Here is a 24,754-nt window from a genome sequence, read left to right on the forward strand (position 1 = left end):
AGAAGATACATTTAATGCATAGCCAGACCGAGATGCTTGACAACCACATGCAGAAAGTGCCATTCCTGAAGATGAAGTTGAAGTTGAAGATTGCCCCAAATGGATGTTATGCTTCTTCATTGCTGCTTCCAAGGCTTCCATCTTCTTAAAGCATTTTGATTCTAAGTGGCCATCTCGATTACAAAAATTGCAATGTCTATCAGTCTTCTTCCCTTTGCTTTTATTTGTCTTATCATTTTGTTGAAATGATTTTTCATTTTGGGGCTGAAATTGCTTAGGATCCTTGTTTGGTTTAGGACCATTCTTTTTAGGATATGACTTCTTAGGATTCTTTGAATTTGGTTTCTGCTGGGCGGCTAACGCTTTCTTGGAAGAGTTTCCAAGATTAAGAAGACCAAGGTGTAAGAGTTTTTCTTGTTCTCTTATTAAAGAATCACAAAAAGAGTCAAAGGAAGGGCACTTGTAGTCTGTTCCTTGAGAAATGAAGGCTTCTCTTGTAGAATGGAAGGTGGAAACAAACACAGAGTAGGCTGGTCCAAACTTAGTAAGAATGGAATAAATAAGGTTACTATCTTCTTTCTTAACTTTAACACCTTCCAAGAGATATCTAAGGGTCTTGAACTTGGACAAGAAATCTTCAATGCAAGAAAAATTATTAGGGTCCAATGTAAGCAACTCATTTTCAAGTTGATGGGCTCTAAGTTCATTTTTAATCCCAAAAACTTTATTGATTTGTTTCATTGCTTCATCAGGGGTATCAAGTTCTGCAATATGGAATCTAAGATCTGGAGAAATAGACATCCCTATCAATCCACATGCTTGATCTTGCCTATTTTCCCATTTAGCAGTCTTATCTTCATCCTTCGGTTTTTTTTCTTAGCCTGAGGATATTCTGTAGAGACCTTTACTTCTAAGTAAATCCTCTATGTAGGACAACCATTGGAAGTAGTTGGTGTTGTCAAGGGTAACTTGGTATTGACTTTCCATGAAGCTAAAGATGCTGAAACTAAGTGTTCCAATGGATAGATCTTGAAAAATTAGGCTGGTTTAAAAAAAAAGGCTCTGAAAACGGCTTCCGGATGAAGAAGTTATGGCTTTTTGAAAAATAGTTGATGAAGTTGCCGACGAAGTGCGGGAATGTGCGGAAATGAAAAAGTCCGCCCCCACAAAATGGAGACTTGAACCCAAGACCTCTACTCTCTTAAAATAGCTTTGAACCAATTGAGATATACAAAAAATTTGAGAGAGAGAGAGAGAGCGAGGGGGGGTGCTTTGGGTTGCGTGCTTGCTTTGAGAAAGCTCTTTTTCCCTACAAAACAAAAAACACAAAACCCAACACGGACATGCAAAGAAAACGAACCTTACGGCTCGAAGTTAGCTTTAGCCAAAAAACTAAATATTTTCAAAAATGAACCTTGCGGCTCAAAGTTAGCTTTAGCCGGAAACTAAATATCTTTCTCAATGTTTCTGATTTTCCGAAATCACACTAAGGCGCAGGGAAAAGAGCATACGCATGAGAAAAATCCTTCCTTTTTGTTTCTGATTTGCCCAGATCGCACAGAGTCGTAGGGCAAACAGCATACGCAGAAATGAAAGGTATAGATCCAGTAATAAAAAAAGCTAAATAAACCGAAACCGAAATAAACAGAGAGAAAATAACAGTAAACTGCAAATAAACATTGTATACCTCCAGATCTTAAAAATGACGCAGCTAGGGCTACCGGAAACCTTTTCGCGTGAAACGAAAGGGGTTCCTCACTGGAACAGATGCTCCCAACACAACAGAGCAGTCCTCTCAGCCCGAAAGCAGTCAGAAACAGCAGATCTAGGAAACAGCAGTCGGATGCAGTTCTACCGGCTTCAGATTTGGATCACCAACGGACGCGGCCCTCAAATAGCTTTGATGCCATGTAGGAATTTACGGGGTAAGTTCCTCAGACAGAACACCAAAGGACACCGCTCACAACCAGATCGCAGATCAATACACCAGTATTTTTGATGTGGTTAAAACCCTCAAAGAGGGAAACAATCCACGGCCTGAGCCAACGTGGCCACTTCAGGCAATTTATTAATAAAAAAATGAAAATTTACATATGTTTTTCTCATGCACGGATTACCCTACAAATGACCCTCCATGCGCTTTAAATAGAAATCATGGACCAATCGGGTGTCAAGCCACGGATCAAGTGTCGGTAATACCGAGGAGAGAATGAACCGTCGGATCACTACATATCGTGACCGTCGGATTGTAAGTTACAAAATGTACAACGGTAAAGAAACACACTTTACCTAACTCTATACTAGACCAAGTTGTACTTAACTATTTCCTATGTGTCGGAATATCCTAACAGTGCATGCCTAAAATATTCCTCGAGAATCAACACCACTTCCAACAGCGAAGTTGAGGCCATGGTAGCTTGGAGTGACTCAAATTAGTGCCACAACAACTTTGAACAATTGGAATTGATGGGAGAAACAAAGTAATCAAAGCAATATGAGATGGAATTCTCTGTTAAGAATGTTAAACTTCATAGTTTAATCAAAAGACATCAGATACTTACGAAATCCTTCCCACAAATATATTTCTTCCATGATCAAAAGAAAAACCATCAAGTTATATATATATATGAAAAGGATTGGATAACCATTAAAGCTCAACGATGATCATATTCCACAACCATCTAAACAAAGGTGAAAGAGTACCTAAGATTAATAAAAAGTTAGCTTTGGCTCCCACAAATTCCAAAATGAACCCGTTACACCAAGCATCCAATCATTATTCCTCCTAGACACAGTTTCTAAGGAAATCCCAATCTCATTGCAAGAATAAGTGTTACAATAGGGAAGAGAGTCTCATTTCTAATCGTTGCAATGTCATCATGAGATGCAAGGGGCATAAAATATCATCTGTCATATACATCTAAAAGAACCAACAAGAATAAAAGAGATTTGAATCATGATGATGTTATTTGAAGGGCACTAATCTTCAAATGTTTAGAAAAAGGTTAATTTTGCTCACACTTTTCCTTGCGTCCCAAAGCAATGCATTCAAGAAGTTCTAAAATGTCAAGGTGGTGATGAGTGAATAAACATTGGCTTGTATATAAAGCACAATAAAAAACAAAAGCACTATGAATTATGAATTTAAACTATTCAAGACTCCATAATAAAAAATGCCAAGATATCCCATGCAAGTCCACGGGTATGCATGAAAGCAAGGTAAATTTGCACCTAATCCCAATGATTCAAATCAAAGGATATTGTAAGGGCCACTAAGCAAAGTTAAGGAAAGAATGAGGAGAATGTCAAATGTTGAACAAGATGAAGTGGAACTCAAGGCTACTCAAACCCTAAGGGAGAAGGAATTAACTTTCATGGCCCATTTGCAAGCCATCCAACTAACTTTTCAAGAGTTAATCAATGTCTGGCAAATGGTTTGAAGCACACCCTCCTCCATAAAAGCAACAAGCGCACAAATCCACCACAAACAATTGATTAGCTACTTAGTCAAAAATAAAGCATGAAGTAAAAATAATAATAAAGATTCTAAAATTTTATTATATGATCATATATATATATATCTATAGTACTAGTAATTTTGTGTATATTCAGTATTAGTAATTTTTTGTTGATGTGCGTGCATGTGTGTGTGTATGTATATATATATTCAATACTAGTAAGTTTGTGTTGATATGTGTGCATATCAACACATACTAATGAGCCGGTTTAATTAATCTTTGCTTCCCCTAGATGGTTTTTGGACCCCCACCGACTTTCCCTCTGGCAGCTATCAACTTGGTTACTTGACAGTTATGGAGGCAAACGTTTTCTCCGCGGTTTCTTCGGAACAGCTGCCGATATGGCCTCAGACCGGAACCACAGTGGACGATTTTCTTACTTTTGAGAAAGATCTGGCTATAGAAGTAGAAGCCCTACCCCCACTCTCTCAGCAGCACATACCCTCTATTTCGGTAGCTCCTGAAGCTACAGCGATTCGAGAATTCGCGGGTCCTCAACCGCTTAGGGAACCCTTTTCGCAAGCTTGGAGCAACAGTGTGACAGACACACGGATTCTTGGGCCGGGCTCTGGTCTACTTCCTGTGGGGAATACGTCGAATAAACCCTCGGTTGGGTCCCTACTTGCATCAAACAGCAGAGCACCGGTTCTTTCAGCGCCACAAGACCCGGGAAACCCCCCACAGGACAATTTCACGGACATTGGCATCATCTCAGGGTACTTCGACAATTTAAAGGATAAAGGACCTTTGACAAAGAAAGATAAGGCTGCACTTGTGGATGACCCGGAGGATAGGTCAGCAGTAGCACTGAAAGAAACATACAAGGCCATCTAAAAGGAAGAAGCGCCTCCCCTTGAGTAGCAATGAGCTCTTCTTGAAACTTTATGATGACACACCTTTCAGTGAGGCAATGGACTCGACTGAAAAGGTTCTGGTTGGAAGGGTTAGGGGCAGACACTATAGCGTTGAGCAGTTACAGAAGTGGACGATGGAGGTCTAGGGACATCACCTGTTGGAACCCCCTCGTGTCCAAACCTTTGTGAGGGGTTGGTTTGCTCTCCGCTTCAAGAGCATTGCCCAAACTAATTGGGTCCTCACTACTATTTGGCACATTGACCATGCACCAGTCCTCCTTCGAAGATGGACTCCAATGTTCGACCCAGAGACTGAAAAGGCGGGGACTGGTCCGGTATGGGTTCGTCTCCCAGGTCTTCCTGTACATTTCTGGACGAAGCAAATATTCAGACAGATTGGGGATGCCATGGGCACGTTCCTTACACATGATGAATCATATATCACCACAGGAAGAATGGCTTATGCCAGAATCTTAGTCCACTTGGACCTCTCGAGAGGACTCCCGAAATACATCAATATTCAATGGAGGGATTCGACTCGAAGACAAATGTTGGACTATGAAGGGGTTCCCTTCAGATGTAGGCGCTGCCACAAGGTGGGGCACCTTTTCAAAGATTGCACACTGAACAAATGGAATAGCAGGCAATCAATGAAGAATTTTCCCCAAGTTTCGCCGGTACAAGATGCTCTATCACATGGAGACCCTGCTAGAGATGAATTGCCTCAAGCCTCCGAGGAATTTCTTCGCATTTCTACTCCTCACTCTGGGGGAACAGGCACTTTATCGAGCCCTGGTCAGCGTTTAGCAGAGCAGGCCAAGAACACTCCAAGGAAGCATGGTCAACCGCCACTCCGCCCCCCTCCACCTGTTCCTAGCTCGGCAACGACAGCCTCGGGAGATTCCTACTCTTCGGGTATGCTTTCCTTTCACTTACCCTCCTCACAATGCTTTTCTAATATTCATAATACAATATCTGAACAGTTATTGAGTCTGGGCACTGAGGTCCCTCTGGAGTCCCCTGTTACTAGCATTTGTGCCATCACCCCTCCCCTCACTGCTTTTGCCCCCACCCCCCGCCCCCCACCCGTTCTACTTTGTAACCCCCCCTCCACATACCTCGACCACATTGTTGGAGACCTCGGCCCCTTGATACAATACCCGGTCTCGTTCGAGGATTTCGACTATGGACCATGTTGGACTAGACATTCTCCACCCCCCCCCTCGGCTACCAAATCCTCCTGAGGTCGTCCTTTTGATCTAAAAATTGCACAAGCACAAGCGGATGTTGACATTGCTTTGGGAAAGCAATCCACTATCACTGGGGTTCTTAGAGCAAGAACAACCCTGCCTGAACCCCCTCCATGAAGATCCTATCCTACAATTGCAGAGGGCTTGCTAGGCCCGACAAAAAACTAGCACTCCGTCGACTACTCTCTGCCGACTCTTTGGATATCATTTTCCTTCAGGAGACCTTGGGACAATCCTGTGATATTGCAAGAACCCTAGAACTTTTTCTACTGGGTTGGAGATTTACAGGATTGGATGCACACAGCCGTTCTGGAGGACTTGCTTTGGGCATAAATACTCGATCTATTAAAGAGATCAGCTGCTGGGGTGGGAGGGGTTTTATTGGGGTCGATGTACACTCTGCTGATTTGGGGACCCCTTTCAAAATTGTCAATATTTATGGTCCCTGCCTAAATCACCCTATTTCTGGGACCACCTTCTTGATTCGGAACAATTCTCGGCGGGAAACCTGATTGTTGGTGGGGACCTAAATTTTTCAATAGGCTTCGTCGGATCTTGGGGTCAGCGTGCTCAATCGGACTCTCTCTCAGACTACTTCTCATCTATCTTGGAACTTCACCACCTAATAGACATCCCTGTTGCAAAATTACAGGCCACTTGGAGGAATAATAGGGTGGGTGAAAGTGGCCTTGCTAGGAGGTTGGATCGATTTCTGGTCAAGGAACAAGTCATGGATATGGGCCACAATATTAGACAATGGGTAGGTATTGGCAGGCTATCGGATCACTTGCCAATTTACATGGAAATAGGACGAGGAAGAGACAGGCCGAAGGGTCCTTTTGAGTTCAGTGCTATCTGGCTTAAGGATGCTTCTTATATCAGTATGGTCACTGAATTTTGGAAAACAAACCCACCAGGGGTTGGAGGCACAGCTTCGACTGGTTTTATTAGTAACTTAACGGAACTGAAGAAGTTGTCTAAAAATTGGGCCCATCATAAAAGACTGCAGGATGATCATTCGTTGAAACAGATTGAGAATGAACTGGAGGTATTTGAAAAAGAGCAAGGAGGTCTATACAGATCTGAGGAGCACAAGAATCACATCACTTCCCTCTTCTCAGCCTGAGGTAAGTTCCTAAAAGAAAAAGAAGACAAATGGAGATTGAGGAGTGGGGCCATCTGGATTCAGGAAGGCGATGCAAATACTAAATTCTTTCATAAATTTGCAAATGGGCGGAAAGCAGTCAACACTATTTGGCAAATGCAAGATGAACAGGGAAGGACAGCACATACTTTCCCCCAGCTCGCCTCTCTAGCAAACTCACATTTTAAACAGGCCTACAGTGACCCAGGGGAGATTAACTTAGCAGAAATTATCAGGGTTGCACAGCTCTTCCCTAGATATGTGGATCAAGACGAGGAGGAGGAATTGATTCAGGAGGTCACTTTGGGGGAGCTGGAGGATACATTAAAGTGTTTCAGCAAGGACAAAAGCCCTAGACCTGATGGATGGTCCATCGAATTTTACTTGGCATTTTTTGAGTTGATAGGACCGGATCTGCTCAGAGTGGTGGAGGAGTCAAGGGTTTCGGGTCGGATGGACGCTGCCATCTCATCCACATTCATTGCTCTGATCCCGAAGGTTGACAATCCATCCACCTTTGCAGATTTTCGCCCTATATCACTTTGTAACTGTTTGTATAAGAATATTGCCAAAATTATTGCAAATAGATTGAAGCCCATATTATCGAAGCACATCTTGCCTGAACAATTTGCGTTCCTAAAGGATAGACAAATTCATGAAGCGATTGGAACGGCACAGGAGGTTTTACACTCTCTACACAGCAAGAAGGGCAAAGGTATGATAATGAAGGTGGATTTATCTAAAGCATTCGACCGGGTGAACTGGTTATATCTGAGAATGCTTCTTACCCACTTTGGCTTCCCTTTCATTTTCATTAAATGGATCATGGGTTGTATTACTAACATACCTTTCAGTGTTTTGGTCAACGGGAGTGCATCCCCTTTCTTCTTGTCGTCACGTGGCCTTCGACAAGGGTGTCCTCTCTCCCCTCTGCTTTTCCTCTTGATCATGGAAGGCCTCGGACGGTTAATTACGGAAGAGCAACGGAGAGGCAAACTTTCTGGCATTAAGATTACAGATGAATGCATGCTCACTCACCTACTTTTCGTGGATGACGTGCTGATTTTTCTCAACGGAAGTGTGGGGGATATAACTTCAATCAAAGATATATTTTCCTTATTTCAAAAGACCACTGGTTTGATCATCAATGAAGGAAAATCTACTTTGACGGTTGCGACCTGCACTCAGCACAAAATTCATTACGCACTCCACAGATTTAACTTTACATTGATTGCTCTGGAGGAGGGGCTGAAATATTTGGGATATAAGTTAAAGCCGATTGGATATAAGATTGCAGACTGGACTTGGCTCATAGCTAAGTTGGAAAAGCGGCTAAGTACTTGGTACTTAAGATTTTTATCCCGTGCAGGCCATTTGACTCTTATCAAGAGTGTTCTGGAAGCGACCCCGGTCTATTGGATGTCACTTGCCTGGATTCCCAGGGGTATTCTGGCGAGAATTCAAAATCTTTGCTGCAGATTCTTATGGAGGGGTAATCAGCAGGGAAGAATTTTTGCTTGGGCTAAATGGGATGCCCTCACACCTCCAAAAAAATGGGGCGGCTGGGGACTCAAAAATCTTGATGATTTTTCCTCAGCGCTCGCTGCTAAACTTGGTTGGCAGTTGGTTGCTTCGGACAGCCTATGGACGAGAGTAACCTACTCGAAATATATCGCCCCTGCGCATGTTCTGGAATGGATTAGAAGACCGGCTAGGCTATACTCGAGCATTTCAATTATTTGGAACGTTGTCCTAAAAGCTTTGGATCCCATTTGCACGGGCATCCCCTGGAGAATTAAATCCGGGAACAAGGTTCCATTGGTATTGACCCGTGGATTGGCTGTGGCAATATGCACAGATTACCGGCTGATCTCTTATTGTACCTAAGGGAGCATCATATCACACACCTTGAACACATTGCTGATGAGTTCAACACCACTTTTCTTCATCAGGCTTGAAATCCGACATACAACTCAACTTTCCTCCAGCTTGGCAACAGCATTGGAGGAACTACATACAAGCCCTCCTAGAGGCTCATATCAGATTGATTGGGAGTGATGACGAGATCATCTGGGCACTGGCAAAATCAGGGAGATACACTCCAAAGGAGGGATACATTGTGCTGGCGGAATCTCGAAAGCCCCCCATACTTCACAAGTGATGGAAACACCTCTGGAAACTCAAGGCGCCTCCTAGATCCAGACTTTTAATGTGGTGCATACTTCGAAATAGAATTCCAATGGGGGGCAACCTGATGAAGCGATCCTTCTTTGGCCCACACTGATGTCATTTCTGCGACATGGAGGGTGAATCTGCGTCCCACATTTTCCTGAACTGCCCGATCATTCGCCACTTATGGAACCTTGTATCATCTGCCATACCATCCTCTTATACCTAGCATCCGGGCACCCTGGTCGAGACCTAGAACGAGTGGTACTCCTCTGTTACTCCCCCCAAATTGAGAAATCTCCCCTTATTGTTCTGTTGGGCTGTCTGGATTGCCCGTAATCAACTCATTTTTCATAACTCCCCTCCCAGGTGGACTATCATTGCAGCCTTGATCAAAGCAGACTTTGACCTCATCCCTAATGACCCGCCCTTAACGCGAACCCACATCATCACTCCTGCACTGATTGATCCCATCCGTCCCTGGGCATTTTTTGACGGGGCCGCACAAGTGGATGGTTGTGGGGGGGTCTATCCTTCACCTATTCGCGAGGCACTCTTTCAGGCTATCCATGGGATTGAGAGGGGGCACAAATAATTTTGCTAAACTTTCAGCAACATATTTCATCATCCGATTTGCAACAGAGAAGAACTGCCATGCTCTACAACTGTTTGGTGACTCTAAGATTGTCTGCGACTGGTTAAATAAGCATTCTTATTGTTGGTCTTTTTCATTAAGACACATACTTGACGAAGCATTAATATTGATCTCTAATTTTGATTCCTTTTCATGTAATCACATCTACAAGGAGCAGAACTTGGACACTGACCAACTTTCCAAAGAAGGCGTGAACCGCAAGCAAGGCATCTGGCTGATCATTGTGCAGATTGATGGAGCTAGCTACCAGTACTATCATAGACCATTTATGGACATAATGGTCTAATTTTTGGACAGTTTTTCATCAGATATTGTACATATTTATTCTGTGGTTTATGAACTGTTTTGCGGCCATTATGATTGGCTCTGTACTTATTTTTGGTATTATCTCCCTGCGTGGACCTAGATAATACTTATACCACTGTTTATGGTACTTTTTTTCTTTTGGACTCCTCCCTGACTATGTTGGGGCTACTACCCAGATGTTTTTCTGGTAGTAGTTTTTGATATTTCATCCTTTTTTGCTTTAAGTCGATGGAATATCAGAATATGCATATGCATCTACAAAATGTAATTTCTTCCATTAATGAAATTACAAATTTTTCCATGGGAAAAAAAACACAATTACTAACACTGAAAAAAACCACCAACAAAATATCCCAAGTATCATATGAATAACAATCTTATAACAAAAAAACGATACCAACCATGGAATGACTAACCACTTGAGGCTATGTAGTAAGTGACTATTTGGTTCAACTTAAAAAAATAAAAAATAAAAAATAAAAAAACTAATATATATATATATATATATATATATATATATATATATACACATATGTTAATAAGATCAATAAAAACTCTCTTAATTAAATGTGTGAAAATATACAAAATCAATAAAAAGAGGGAGCATTAAAAAATTATTGAAAATTTGGGTATGTTCAAAGAATTGCATCACATTGAAAATGTATACACTAAATGTGCACAATCCATATTATGCTAAAGTGACCAAGGATCACATTCAATGCAAGATACATATCAAATGTCATTAACCAAACTATATTTGTTGAAGTACTAGTACCAAGGTGTTGGAAATTACTAATAACAGTTATATACAAGTGTCTAAGAATTAATAACAGTTATATTAAGAATTAATTATTTGTTTATTTGTTTATTAATTAATAACAGTTATATTAATTAATTAAATGAAGAAAAATTACTTTTTAATTAAATTGTTTGTCAAGTGGGTGGGTGTAGCTCAAGTGCGTGATCGAGATGAGTTGTTTTTATCCTCTCCACCTGAGATTAGTTGCTCTTATCCTCTCACACCCAAGTTCCAATCTCACTGAGATTGACATACTTCCACCTTGGGAGTAATTTCTACATGAAAAATAATAAGTTCACTACACATGGATTTTCAGTAGATGTAACTAGTATTAATCTCCAGTATAATAAACCACACAAATAAAAATAAATAAAATAAATAACATGAAAATTTTATTTTATTTCAATATTCCGATTGAGATTTATGTATTTAATGACTCAATAAATTTATTTATTTTACATAGTAAGTCAGATAAATTTGCATTAATTTTATACACTGTATGTTACAACATACTAACATTTTATTGATTACAAAATAAATTACCCAGCATTATTATGACCAGCAATACGTCACTGAAATGTTTTAAGAATAATATCTCTATGTATTTTACGTAAAATATCAAGTCACATCATTGCATCCATGTTAAACACTTATAAATCTCCCTCGCATTAAAATGTAAAAAGCACATTGAAATAAAACAAAACAAAAATATTTAATTCAACTACTTCATCATCCAATGATGATAAATAAAATATTAAAACGTATAAAGCACATACATGTAGAACAAAAAAATTATTTAATCCAAGTACATCATCCAATGATGATAAATAAATTACAAAACTTAATGTTGAGGGGGTAGAACAAAAAAATTATTTAATCCAAGTACATCATCCAATGATGATAAATAAATTATAAAACTTAATGTTGAGGGGATAGGAATAGGGATCAGGAATGCGAAAGTTCCGGAGAGATCCACATCTCACATCTATCCCATAACCACTTTAACTAACTCTTAAATATATATTTATGGTCACACATCTAGTCCATCCCATAACACTGTAACTAACCCTCAAAACTCTTTTCTTATATATACTCAAAACTCTTTTCTTTTATATATATATAAGAGGTCACAAATCTAGTCCATCCCATAACACTTTAACTAACCCTCAAAACTCTTTTTCTTTTATATATATATATATATATATAAGAGGTCACACATCTAGTCCATCCCATAACACTTTAACTAACCCTCAAAACTCTTTTTCTTTTATATATATATATAAAAGAGGTCACACATCTAGTCCATGACCACTTAACCCATCATCTTTCATAATCACCTTTTTTGAAAATCATATAATTAAATGTGAGGACCAACTGAAACCATGCTACGTTAAAAGCTGAATATTAATTGAAATTTTAATATTCAGATAATATCTACAATTTTCTAAAACGCAGATTTATAATTTGCATCGCACGTCCGTTCAAATCTTAATAGATCTTCGCGTGCAGAACGTAAATCTCATTCACGAGCTTTGCCAGCCGAATAAAGACATCTACCCATTCGCCAACTGTTTAATCCACTTTCAACCCCAAAACTAAGTTGCACGTTTTATTCCATATGCATAAGTTCTCAAAGGGCAGGTACGTTGCTACCATTCGCACTTCTGGAGATGGAGCTCAATGGTTTCAATGCTAACCGTATATGAATTGTAGAATGCAAACATAGATACCTGTCCAGGTTGTGAGTTGCAATCTAATGTAGTTCATGTGATCCCCCAACCTACCAATATGCACTAAAGTTTGTATGTCAAATTCATTTAGAGCATGCAAAATAATCAAAACAAAATCCATAGTCCAACTTCTCTATGTTTTGGCAATTTTTTAGTCATGTTTTTCAAAGGACTTTACACAAAATTCAGCAAGAATTTGTTGGAATTACCAGATTGAGTTCTGTAGTTTACGGAATACAAGTGCCCCAGAGATTTTTCAAAATGCTGAATCCACTTATACACTCAAAAATGCATTTAAAACAATGAAAAATCATGATCCTACCAAAAATTGTATCATCATTCAAGTGAAAAGGCCGAAATGCAGAAGCAATTAAACTAAGCCCAAACAAAATGCACGAGTCAGCTACACCAACGATTTCCAAACCAAACCGAGGTTCAAAATCCACCATGTTATGATATTAGAACATCGGTAATTTTAGCCTAACTATATAGTTAAAATGAATATTTTGCCAGCCATAGTACCTTCCATTTTACGATGTTAGCTAATACCATACATGAACTCTTGAACAACGTGATTTTAATGATTACAGTAGTTCACCCAACAATAGCAGTCCTGGTAGGTACCAAGAATTGTATTCAAACAAATATGACTACAAAAGACATTCTTATCAATCAAGTTATTGCTTATTGTTATCTTCCTTAGGCATGAATAAATATGATAGATCTATTTAAACCTAGATAGCTCTTCAACACAGAATTGTGCAAATTAAGCCTCAACACAGCTTTTCAGCACAGAAATGTGCAAACTTTCTAAGATTGGCATGGTACCAATTATTAAAGCACGATAATTTAGTAAAGAAATTAAATCAATACTTACCATATAAAATGATGTTTTAACAATCAATTAGTAATTGGAACTGGAGATGCAGAATTAATCCAGAAACAAGCTAATCTTATAGCAAATGGACCCTCTTTCCAATTGTAAATCTGATAAAAATCAAAATCAACATAAATTTCAAAGATACGCTTAGTTCTACCATGATCCGAGACTTGTGCATGCTGGAACAATGCCTTAAACAGTTTTTGCCCAATTCCAAATCAACCAGCCATATTTCATACCAGGAGAAAAATTCAAAGAAACATTTGTTTCGCGCAAAGACCAAATTGAAGACGAAAATTTTCAAGTAAATGCATTTTGAAACCTGAAGGCTCCCAAGCACGCCCATATATGGGATGTATATAGTACAAAAATCAAAATAAAAATCACTATTTTCATGAATAATTGCAAATAACTTCCACTGCACTTCCGCATTCTAGTGCTTCAATTACATCATCCTTTAGTACAGATTGACAGGTCGATAATATGCATTATGAAATAATACATACCAGATACCAAAATATCAAGCCAACTCAATCAGTCACGCACAGACTAGTAATAACTCAAATCAACTACCAGCTGTTATAGATCTCACCATCTAATAATGTATACTTCAGTATCTTCTCCTGACAGGACTCCTTGAGCGATGACCCCCACGCGGTGACCTGCAAAGATAAGAAATACAGATCTTCAACCAAATCGTAGTTGCCTTATAAGTAACTGTAAAGAAAACAAAAGACCACTTACCTCCGACGAACAGTTTTGCGTCGAAATGGACCATTGCTGAAGGCCCAATCAACAGATATGGTTTGAGTCAATAATTCTGCTCCATTAAGATTTGTTATTGCAGCCTGAGCCTCCTTAAATGTTTCATACTCAATTAAGGCATAGCCCTGACTTGGAAAAACAGCACCAACAACAAGAAACATATGAGCTGTTGCATAAGAAATGGACTGAAGAAATGATAATACATGTGTTCATCGTGAGCGGGACAACATTGAAAGAGGTATTTAACAGTATTATAGACCAGAAGAGCTATCTACATGATTGGTATTTTGTTCATGGGATGCAAAAATGAACGAAAAACACTAAAGAAAAGGAAATCGTAGTAATTGAAGATGAAATAATACAGCTATCATGGCTATTTGAAAAATCTGTCCGTAGACAATGAGCACTGCCTAAAAATATTTCCCTTCTTAGGAATGTGTTTCCTAAAGTTGCACCCTAAAAATTAATCAATTACATCCAGGGAAGTTTTTAATGCTGCTTCTCAATCTTCTTTTTCAAACAATGTCCTAAATAAAATAACTCGCTTTCACTCATATGTTATACCCATACTGTTGGCTTATCAACCCTTCAAACCATTGACAAAAGGAGAAATGCATTGCGGTATTTTCTATCAATTTTCATTTTCCTTTATATCCTAAAATTTTCTCAATGCTAAAATGATAACAACCCTTGAAATGAGCTTTCAAAAGGTCCTTCCCCACACCCACAACTGAAGGAACATGAAATAGCAACCGATACACCACATGAATCAAAATCCACAGGAAAAATACAATACACATTTATCTCCTTCAACCAACCTTGCCTAAAAGAGAGGTGGAATAAGGAACAAAGTAAAGCAACCCCAAAAGCAGAGAAAAGAAAGCAAATTGTCCTCAAAATTAAAAAACCAAAAAAAAAAAAAAGGTTATATTGAAGTTTAAGTGAAGATGCAGCCATAGAGGATATAGAAGATTTGGAGAGCGTTTGGAGAGACCCCAATAAAAATGAACTATAGCACAGGGAAATTACTTGTTTTTTCATTAACAAATCACTGTAATACTTTTCACAAGTGAGGCTAAGTTTTGACACTGGTAAATTCAATGACATACAGTTATCAATTAACAAAAAGGGTAATCCAACAAATTCTACCCAAGAAAGTTGCACCGTGCCCTCTGGAAAGGAAATATTTCTGATGAGGAAAACTGGAACAAAAATATAAAACACTCTTAAATATTTCTTCATTCCGAAAATGTTTTATATATCAAGATATGGATCACAAAATCTTGAATTTGAAACTCTTAAATATTTTCAAGCCATTTCGTGTAGGATAACTTTTAAGAATGTTTCCTGGAGTTTACAGGCAACCTCTACCACAGAAAGGGTTTTTCCAAACCCAAAAAGATAAACTTATAATTTTGCTTAATAGATGATGTGTGACCAATCCACACAGAAAACAGACAGATGAAAATAGACAAAACTGAAGCATGAAAAAGGACAAAACTGGATACCATAGGTCAAGCTGACAAAAGTTCAAATACGGTCAAGATCCACAGTGTTACCAACCACTATTCCGACTGGCAGTTGAGCCACCCTGTGTCCGGATATTCCAAGAGGGATCTCCAAAAGGTTTACTTTGGTAAAAAGATCAGTGGAAGTTTTGGTAAGATATATGAATAATTAACAATTGGGTATTAATTCACTTGGCGAGGTCAACAGAATTTTAAGCTCTCTAGGGTACCAATATTGGTCGTGGTCAGTCCCACACAAAATGGCATGAGCTTTCAAAGGAACATGAAACTGTATTCAGGTCCTGGGCAATTTTCGTGGAATAGATATCCCTCACGTCTGACACGCAAAAGCTAAAAGAAGCCCTATGTGTAGTGTGGCCCTCGAGACATGTTTTCTTAAAGCTAAATATATATATATATATAGAGAGAGAGAGAGAGAGACACACACACACACACCTTGTTTCCTGGAATCAAGTCCTGGGCAATTTTGGTGGAATAGATATCCCTCAGCTCTGACACAAAAAGCAAAAAGAAGCCGTATTTGCAGTGTGGCCCTCAAGACATGTTTTCTTAAAGCTATATATATATATATATAGGCACGTGCCTTGTTTCCTGGAATCAAGTCCTAGACAATTTTGGTTGAATAAATATTAAATATATCCCTCAGGTCTGACACCTAAAAGCCAAAACAAGCCCTATTTGTAGTGGGGCCCTCGAGACATGTTTTCTATATATATATATATATAGACGCACGCCTTGTTTCCTGGAATTTTATAACTGCTATTCTTATTATCTGATACACATCCCATTTTGAGAATAGTTTCCCACTCCATTTAAGGTGACAATGGGGTAAGATATGTGCAAAATAATGTATATTAATGCAGAATGGAGGAAAAGCAACCAAAGGAGAGGCTAGATAAAACAGAATCAAGCAGATAACTAGACTACACAAAACATGGATTAGGATTTAAAGCGAACAACTTGAACATGGATGGATGCTACAGTACAACATATCACAAACCTCTAAAATCATACAAAGTTTCTCATAAAAATGGACCATAAGAGGACCTTAATTCTTATTGTGCAACTAAAGACCAATCTTCCAAAACCTGAATTACAACATTAAATACACTATTGGCCGGTCTGATCAGAGGTACACTTAATAGAATAATTCAATAATCAGAGCTTTTTGAAATTTAAAGAACTCACTATTAAACTATAAGTACTGTGTAACAAAAGAGTGGACAGTCGTGCTGCTGTTATTTTCCTTTTCCCAAAGGCTTTATTTACCTTTAGGAAGGACAAGTCGAAAAAGAAAATTTAGTAGCAAATACATAAGTCAGAAACTATGTGCGCACTATGCAAAACTTCTGTACAAGCATGAAGGCAAACAAGGGTCTCCTCGAGATATTCACTATTGGAATTGCTGGTGTACACCTGTCCTCATTTCACTCGGGATTACAAACTGACTGGCTTAAATTCATGTAATTTGGGGTACACCGCCAAAAACCATGAGAATAGACATCCAGTTACTGCAACATGTGGATGTAGGAATCGTGCCTTCCATAATAATGCAAAGCTAAAATTATCACAGAAAGCCCTAGAAGGCCTCTGCAGTTAAAGTGATTGAACAGACTGGTTGATTTCAGCTCCCTTCTTGTGCTTCAGTACAGGCTATAAACATATCAGAACTTTGAAAACAAAGAACAAAAAGGTCATACAAGACTGATCCATCTTTTACAGCTAAACAACTTAGTTGAATTTGCATAGCTCATACAAAACATGAAAGTGTGGAGATCTGTTAAAATGCAAAACCTTTCATCACTACATTAAAAAAATTCTTCTAATGCAGAATGAGACAGTGAAGAGATTAATTCAATTAAAACTAAAGATTGTGGCGTTGAACATGGAGCTTGACTAGATAGAACAAGAAGATCAAACATTCAGAATAAACAAAAAAAATATTTAGCAAATATGGATTGTCCTTATGATGTCAAAAGGAATACCAAGCAGCTCCTAATTGTAGGGAAAAATATCAAGTTGCAGTTGATAATATCAGAAATGTCAGTACCTGGCAATGCCAAAAGAGCCATTACTGCAGCTCCTCATTGTGGGGCAAGATAGGCAATGACAATTCATAGCATCAGAAATGTCAGCAGTTGGTAATACAATAAGAAAAAGGGTCATGTCCCACGCTCCCCTCCTCGGTGCTTTCTCCCATCTCAAGTCAATAAAACCACATATATTGATAATAGATAGAGAGGCAAGCCCCAAGCATTAGCTCAATTGGTTGAAATATACACCCAAGGTATGTTGTTGACAAAAAGGCCATAGGTCACAGGTTTAAACCCAGTCAAGTCCCTCGGTTACCAGCCACTATTGTATTTAGTGATTGAACCACCCTCCATCTAGATATTCTAAACAAGGGTGGTGGTTCCCACAAGGTTTTTCTTGGAAAGCATTCTAGAGGCAATGTTCTTCTCTCTTAAAACCATGTTGTTAGAGGCAGAGCAGAAAGCTGCTAAGGAGGAACACAGTCCTTCCTTTAGCAGAGCAAGGCTCCACAGTTCCACCTGACGAGACTTAGTCCAGTAAACAGAATAGAACTTTGGACAATGCTCTTCATATCTGCCACCATCAGAACAAACTTTGTACAGTGAAGATGTAGACCCTTAAGTTCAAAAAACTTGAAATACATGTCATCAGTCAATTTAAATGGGCCTGTGTTAGTGGCCCAAATTGTCTGAGAAGTCTGAGATCTCCACACTGATTGTTGAGGTTGTTATAATTTTTGGCCAACAAGATGAAGTCATCTGCATCAATTTGAATGATGACCATCCTTGCAAGGTCGACTCCACCTCAGTCTTCCTCTACAGGGCATTGCCCTAGTTAGTAAATATAAATTCCAAACAGAGTTTGGGCACCCCCATTTGACCCCTATGTTACAAGTAATTTTTTTCTGCCCATCCCTTGCAAGTTTTAATTCTGCTCGTTACTCTCCCATATATTCTAGCTGTTGGAGATCTGAGGCCTACGGGTGTGCTTAATTTTTTTATAAGTTAATTTTGGGAACTGTGCCAAAGGCAATTTCAAAGTCCCAAAACAGCATATGTAAGGTCTCCTCTAACTGCTGATTAATTTTTCTTTTCTAAAATTGAAACATATAATTTATTAGCACACATGGATCTGATCATAGCAGTTTTTCCAGTCAGCTGGGTTTATGTATATCAACTATAATTGAAGACAATATGAAACAATTATGACTGCTTAGAAGAAAACATAGAAATGACACACCAACATGCAGCAAGGTAAAAATGATTACAATGGCCATAATAGCTATCAAATGGTAGAAAGTGAAAGAATTGTCTGGGTCATTTAGATCATAATACTTGAATGATAATAGAGATGGACGTGTAGTAGAGACTGTACAATTAGATGGAGAGGACAGCATTCAGCCTCAAAGGTTATCAAAATCTGTTGAACTATCTGTCCAATGTAGCTTTCCTAGGGGAAGACTTAGGTAACAAATTCAAATCAAATCTAGTGCCTTGTGGTTACCAGCCACTATAGTGGCTGGTGATTGAACCACTCTCCAGAAGGATACTCAGCAAAGGGATAGGATCCCGCAAGGATTTCCATGAAAGAGAAAGGTGCAAGGGATAGCTATAAACATAATAATTAAAAACAAAATAGAAAATTTAAACTGGAGGTGAACAGAAATTAAAATTTATCATCATAATTTATAGAAGTGATTGTATCGTAAAGATGCAAAGTAAACAGTGGTATCAATACTTGGAGGGCACATTATAGAGTTCGCCAGACTGATCACTAATAATATGTGACATCATTTCGGTATGGGCATAAGCAGAGAAAAATGGATATGTATACCCAGGAGCCATGGAGCCAAAATGGAAATGTCCCATCCAAGGTACACCAAAATGCATACCTGGAGTACATTCTACTGTATGGGACCTGCCCAGGCATATGAACAAGAGGACACACGAAGACAAGAGGACAACCATGTCTGTCCAAAAACATTAAGAAACTACATGTAAAGAGACTTCTAGTTACATCAGACATCTGTGATAAAATTTGAGACCATAAAACCCATAAACAATTTCCCTTGTCTACTATTCATTTATCGACATAATTTTTACTCTTACCAAAGGTCAGCAAGTAGCTTGTGGGCAAGATTTTCCGAAGTGTGTAAAATTTTCCCAAGTGAACAGCTAAATTTGGAGTTGGGCAGTATATTTCACTTCTAGAAATTTATTATTATTGAACAGAACCATTCAATTTTTGGCAGGCTGAACTCTTTTGGACAAGTTACAACTATTTTTTACTTGGACGGCAGCATTTATTGTTGTAATGTCTAAAGATAACCGCTTCAGTGTTAGCTGTTGATACTCTTTGTGGGTCATTAGAAATTTTGTTGTTTATATTTTCCTGTTAGTGAATATACTTTATGTTAAAGATAAATTTTATCTCAGACGGTTGTACTTTTCTGTTAGCCAATGGAGCTTTTTATGTAAATTCCAGATATCCACAATCAAAAGATAAAATAAGATAAACTAGGATCATTAGCTATAAAAGGGTTCTTAGGCTTTATAGTAGAGGCCTTTTGCAAATGCGTGATTGCGTGGTAGTCTGTAAGAGACAAATTTGGCCAGGCACAACATCCATACTGCCTTGCATTTAGCCCAAATTGGCATCCATACCTTTCCAAGAAGAGTTTCAATCCTATGTGCTGTACTGCGAGTATTTAGGTGATGCTACCAGAAACTACAGCTGGACTTTCTGTTGTCAGTACCCTGAAATCAGTTATTGAATGTACTGGCAAATATTGCTGAAATATTTCCGCTGTTATTACTGAATTACTGCTGTCAATGTTGTTAGCACCATATTAATTTCAAGTTTTCTGTGTATGTCATTTCATAAATAACAGATTTCAAAAGAGATAAAATTCATTTGTGAGCAGCATTTTTCATATGTAAGCAGGATGTTTTTCAAGGGCAAGCTGTTGTGGCTCCTAAAAATCATTTCAAGGTCCTGTTTGGTCATAGTGGCACTGTTGTTCAGTAAATAGGGGGGCAGGAAAAATGTACAATATAATCTGTTTCAATACCCTTGGAAGGAAATTTGTTCAAGAGTCTATAGGATATACATGTTTGTTGAGTGTCAGCTATATGGTAGAAAAATACCCTCTGACTCAAAGTAACCCTGAATTGGTGAAAAAAATAATGGCAGAACATTGTGCTGTTGAACGAACACTGACAGCAGTGAAGATATCTCTTCTACTGATAATATAGATATGGTATTCTTCACAGATTACACTTACTCCTAAAAACCAATGGGGCCAGCTATTCCCTCAATTTCGTTGTGTGGCATAATCTCCCTTATTTAATGTGTAGAGGAAATGAGGGGTTTAATGGCCGTGTGAGAAGCTTTGCAGCTCACTTCTAAACAAGGAGAAAGCACAAGTTAATAAAGTTTGAGCCAATCCAAACTACATAGTCATAGTAGGACTGCTCAATCATTATAGGTGGAATTCATGTTGAAGCAATGAGCCTTTATTGGACATAGTCCTCCATTGCAATATTATTCTAGATTGCTGACTAAAGGAGAGAATGCTAGGTTCTTTATAAGGCCATAAAGAATGTTGGCCCCTATTCCTAAGCAGGAGATCACCAAAGCAGTTGTTTTCTTCAATGTTTTAGGCTTGCTTGTTCAAAAATCAAAATAAGTACAAGCATACCTATCAGAGGCCTTTTTGTGCTTACGCAATGGACAACATATTGAAGAACATTGGGAAAAGCAAAATTACACTGGAGCATGTAACCCATGGATAAAAATATCCCAAAAAGTACAATGCAAAAAAAGGAAGAAGTAACTCTACACCATATAAAAATGTGTCATATAAATGAAAATAAGAAGAACATATAATTTGAAATTTTTACTAGAGTAAATTCAAGAAAATGAAGTTCTGTTCAAAAATTGAAATTATTTAAGTTTTTACAAGTTCCTAACTAATTATCATAGGCAACTAATATGAAAGATTCCACCTTTGTGCTTAAGAAGAAATGAAATTATATTATATTAATGTAAACTAATGTCATCTCCCGAAAGTACAATAGAAAACCTAAAGCTGAGGAAACAAGGCAAAAAAGAATGCCCTATATATCAAATAAAACTAACTACAAGTTCAAACAAGTAGACATAAGATATGTTGTAAGGGCGAGGATCAATGCTATCATCGTCATATCCAATAATGTCAATGTCCACCACAAGAATTTAGCTAAAAATGCCCACTAGAAAGTGGAGTGCACTGACGAACCCCTGGGAAGTGATATGTGATGACCTTCAATTCCTACAAGGGTCAATAATAGAAAATGGTGTTGAGGTAGAACCCAAGGCAAACCCCTCCTAGCATCTGAGGTTGAAGGACACATAATATTAGAGATGAAATCATTAATCAAACCAGAGTCACAATACTACAATGACATTGCTGTTGAGATTCCAAATCTCCTATTGATTCCCAACCTAGCTTAATTTGGAGGCAGGGCAAAGTGAATCAATGAACAAAACTTGATCAACTTGTGGCAAACAACCTCAGCAATAGTAGTCAAAAGCCCTTGCTATAGTAAAAATATTTGTGAGTTGAGTAACTGTCATATAGGGTGTTGAAGCATGTGGCTACAGAAGGCAATCACCTCCCTGATGAATAGACCCAAACACTTATGATAGGGTATGTGTTGTATTGAGTTAGAGGAGGAAGGGTTCAGCCAAGTTTAGAGGTGCACTAAACTTAGCAGAGGGACCCACAGTCCACTAGTATTGTGAGTGCTTTGTGGGCCCAAGTCGAACTCTTGAAGGGGAGATAAAGGCAGTTGGTGGGCAGTTTGTTTTTGCATCAGATTTGTGTGTTCTCTCTTCAGCAAAAGAGCAGACCAAAGTTCCAGCACTAGGGTTTTACCTACAGCGCAGACCAACAAGGAAGGAGGTGTCATACAGCCATAAACTTTCCAGATCCGAGTTTCCAGCTAGCAGTGCGAGAGGGACTGCGCCAAGGGCTGTATAAGGCTGTACAAAATTCGTATTGCGGACCAGAGGGAGGCCGAGTGGGCTTGATAAAATTCAGTTGAGAGCAGAGAGGTGCTGGTTGATTTCTGAATGAAGGGAAGGCCTTCCCCTCTTATATGTAATTTTCTGGAATTGAATTTGCTAAAGAAAACAATAGAAAACACACAGTTTGCAGGTTTTCCCCAGTTGGTGCTTCCTGGGTAAAATTTATGGTGTTGAACATTTGAATGTGCTTCTCTTCAATTTTGTTTTTCCACTGTAAATAGTTCAGTTAGTAAACTCAGTATATTTGATGAATGCATGTTGAAAGTTCAGTTGCAATTCCTTTCACTTCAGTAAAATTCATTTGAATTAGTTGTTTTGTGTTTTCCAAATGGCCTTTAGAAATTAGTTGTTGGTTGTATCTATACAATACATGTGCTTTATTAGGACATATGTAGAACCACTGGGGTAAAGTGGCAGTGCCCCCACTACTCCCACTCTTTTTGGGGTCTACATTGATGAAAACGAGTATTTCGTTAGGGAGCACACACCTAGATGATGGTTGCCTTATTTCTACGGGTCTTGATTTTAATCCTCTTATTTAACATGGTATCAACGTGAGTCTCTGATTGAAGACCAGAAAGCATGTTTATTTCCTCAAGTGCAGCTTAAAGGCAGTGAAGGGCGTATTTTATCAAGACCTGCACTAGGGTTTACCAGAACCAGCTCTGCCCAAGGGTTTTCTCCTAGCCAGCTCTACGCTACGGTTTCTGTGCAACATGAACAGCAGAATGGCGTGTTTACACTCACTCTTTTTGCGATCTACATTGATGAATACAAGCGCTTCATTAGGGAGCACACACCTAGATGACAGTTTCCTTATTTCAACAGGTCTTGATTTTACTCTTATTTGCAAATGATGTTATTATTGAAGTCATAAAGATATGATTTGAATCAATGTTTTAAAACTCCAACTCGGGTTCGGAATCAGCCGAGGGTCAACTCCAACTTCAACTCCGACTCGGTATCAACTCGGTCATTGTAAAAAATACATCAAATATTTATTTTTTTATGAAAAAACATAATTTTAAAGATTTTCATTCATGTTTCCAAACACAATGCATTAGAATATAGAGAGAAGACAACATATGATCAAGGTAGGCTCATGAATATATCCATTATATCAAAATGGTACCCAGTGCATTGTCCAATACATACATGCTATAGACATCAAAAAAAACACGTAACCAAGGAGGCTCTAAATGGCCTCTACAACTAAAGTAAATTGTAAAACATCACTACGCACCAATACTACTGGCCACTGCTAACCTCCCCAGTGAAGCTTCTGCTTCCGGAGCTTTATAATGATACCTTGGGTTCAGAAAAAACCCAATTGCATGTATAGGGCGATGGAGTTGATTGTTCCATATTTGATCAATGATTTCCCAAATGGGCCCATACTTAGCCACTTTATCCTTGTATGTTGCCTTTATTTGCTCCTTTCCCTAATCCATAGCCTCATAAATGAAGCCCATAGCCAATCTTTCACCATCCACCAGCCACAACACCTTAACAAATCGGCCAAGGGTCCGGCTCAATCAGTTCAGTCAGTCGGCTCGGCCAGTTTGGTAACAAAACAACCATCAAACCGGTTTTCCTACCGAGCCGGCCCGGCCGAATTTTAAAACACTGATTTGGATGTATGAGTGTACTTCGGTTAGTTGCAGGTGATTTTCCTAATGTGTAAGGAGCTATTATGTAACTCACCTTTATCATCATTGTGGGACTTGTTCTTCATGCTCATACTTGGTTTAGATTGTCTATATTTTGGTTTATCCATAACATAGAAGGATATTTTTGAAAGGATATTGTTATCTTGGAGCCTTTTGGAAGTTCTATGATATATTTCCAAACATCTACTCATAGAAATTGTTCATTTTGTGCTTTTCTAATGACCTTTATAAATTAGTTGTTGGTTGTATCTATACAACGCATGAGCTTTATGAGGACATATCTAAAAGCGTTGGGGTAAAGTAGCAATGCCCCCACTACTGCCACTCTTTTTCGAGTCTACATTGATGGAATACGAGCACTTCATTAGGGAGTACACACTT

General features: G+C 38.6%; 1 protein-coding gene across 2 annotated transcripts in view; it reads right to left on the minus strand.

The window, feature by feature from the left end:
- Window positions 1-13,665: 13,665 nt before the first annotated feature.
- Window positions 13,666-24,754, minus strand: part of Y14 (RNA-binding (RRM/RBD/RNP motifs) family protein) — a 41,102-nt gene continuing 30,013 nt past the window's right edge. Inside the window, exons 3-4 of one of the 2 annotated variants that reach the window (XM_089385719.1) lie at window positions 14,050-14,195; window positions 13,666-13,990 (exon numbers count right to left, since the gene is read on the minus strand). In XM_089385719.1, coding sequence (XP_089241845.1) covers window positions 13,894-13,990; window positions 14,050-14,195 — 243 coding nt within the window. In that variant the 3' untranslated portion in view covers window positions 13,666-13,893. The remainder of the gene's footprint in view (window positions 13,991-14,049; window positions 14,196-24,754) is intronic. The other variant, XM_089385720.1, reaches the window with a different exon arrangement.

The sequence above is a fragment of the Pinus tabuliformis genome, chromosome Q (genome assembly GCF_031772625.1).
Source record: "Pinus tabuliformis cultivar Carrire ecotype Pingquan chromosome Q, CPIR1, whole genome shotgun sequence".
Classification (NCBI taxonomy): Eukaryota; Viridiplantae; Streptophyta; class Pinopsida; order Pinales; family Pinaceae; genus Pinus; species Pinus tabuliformis.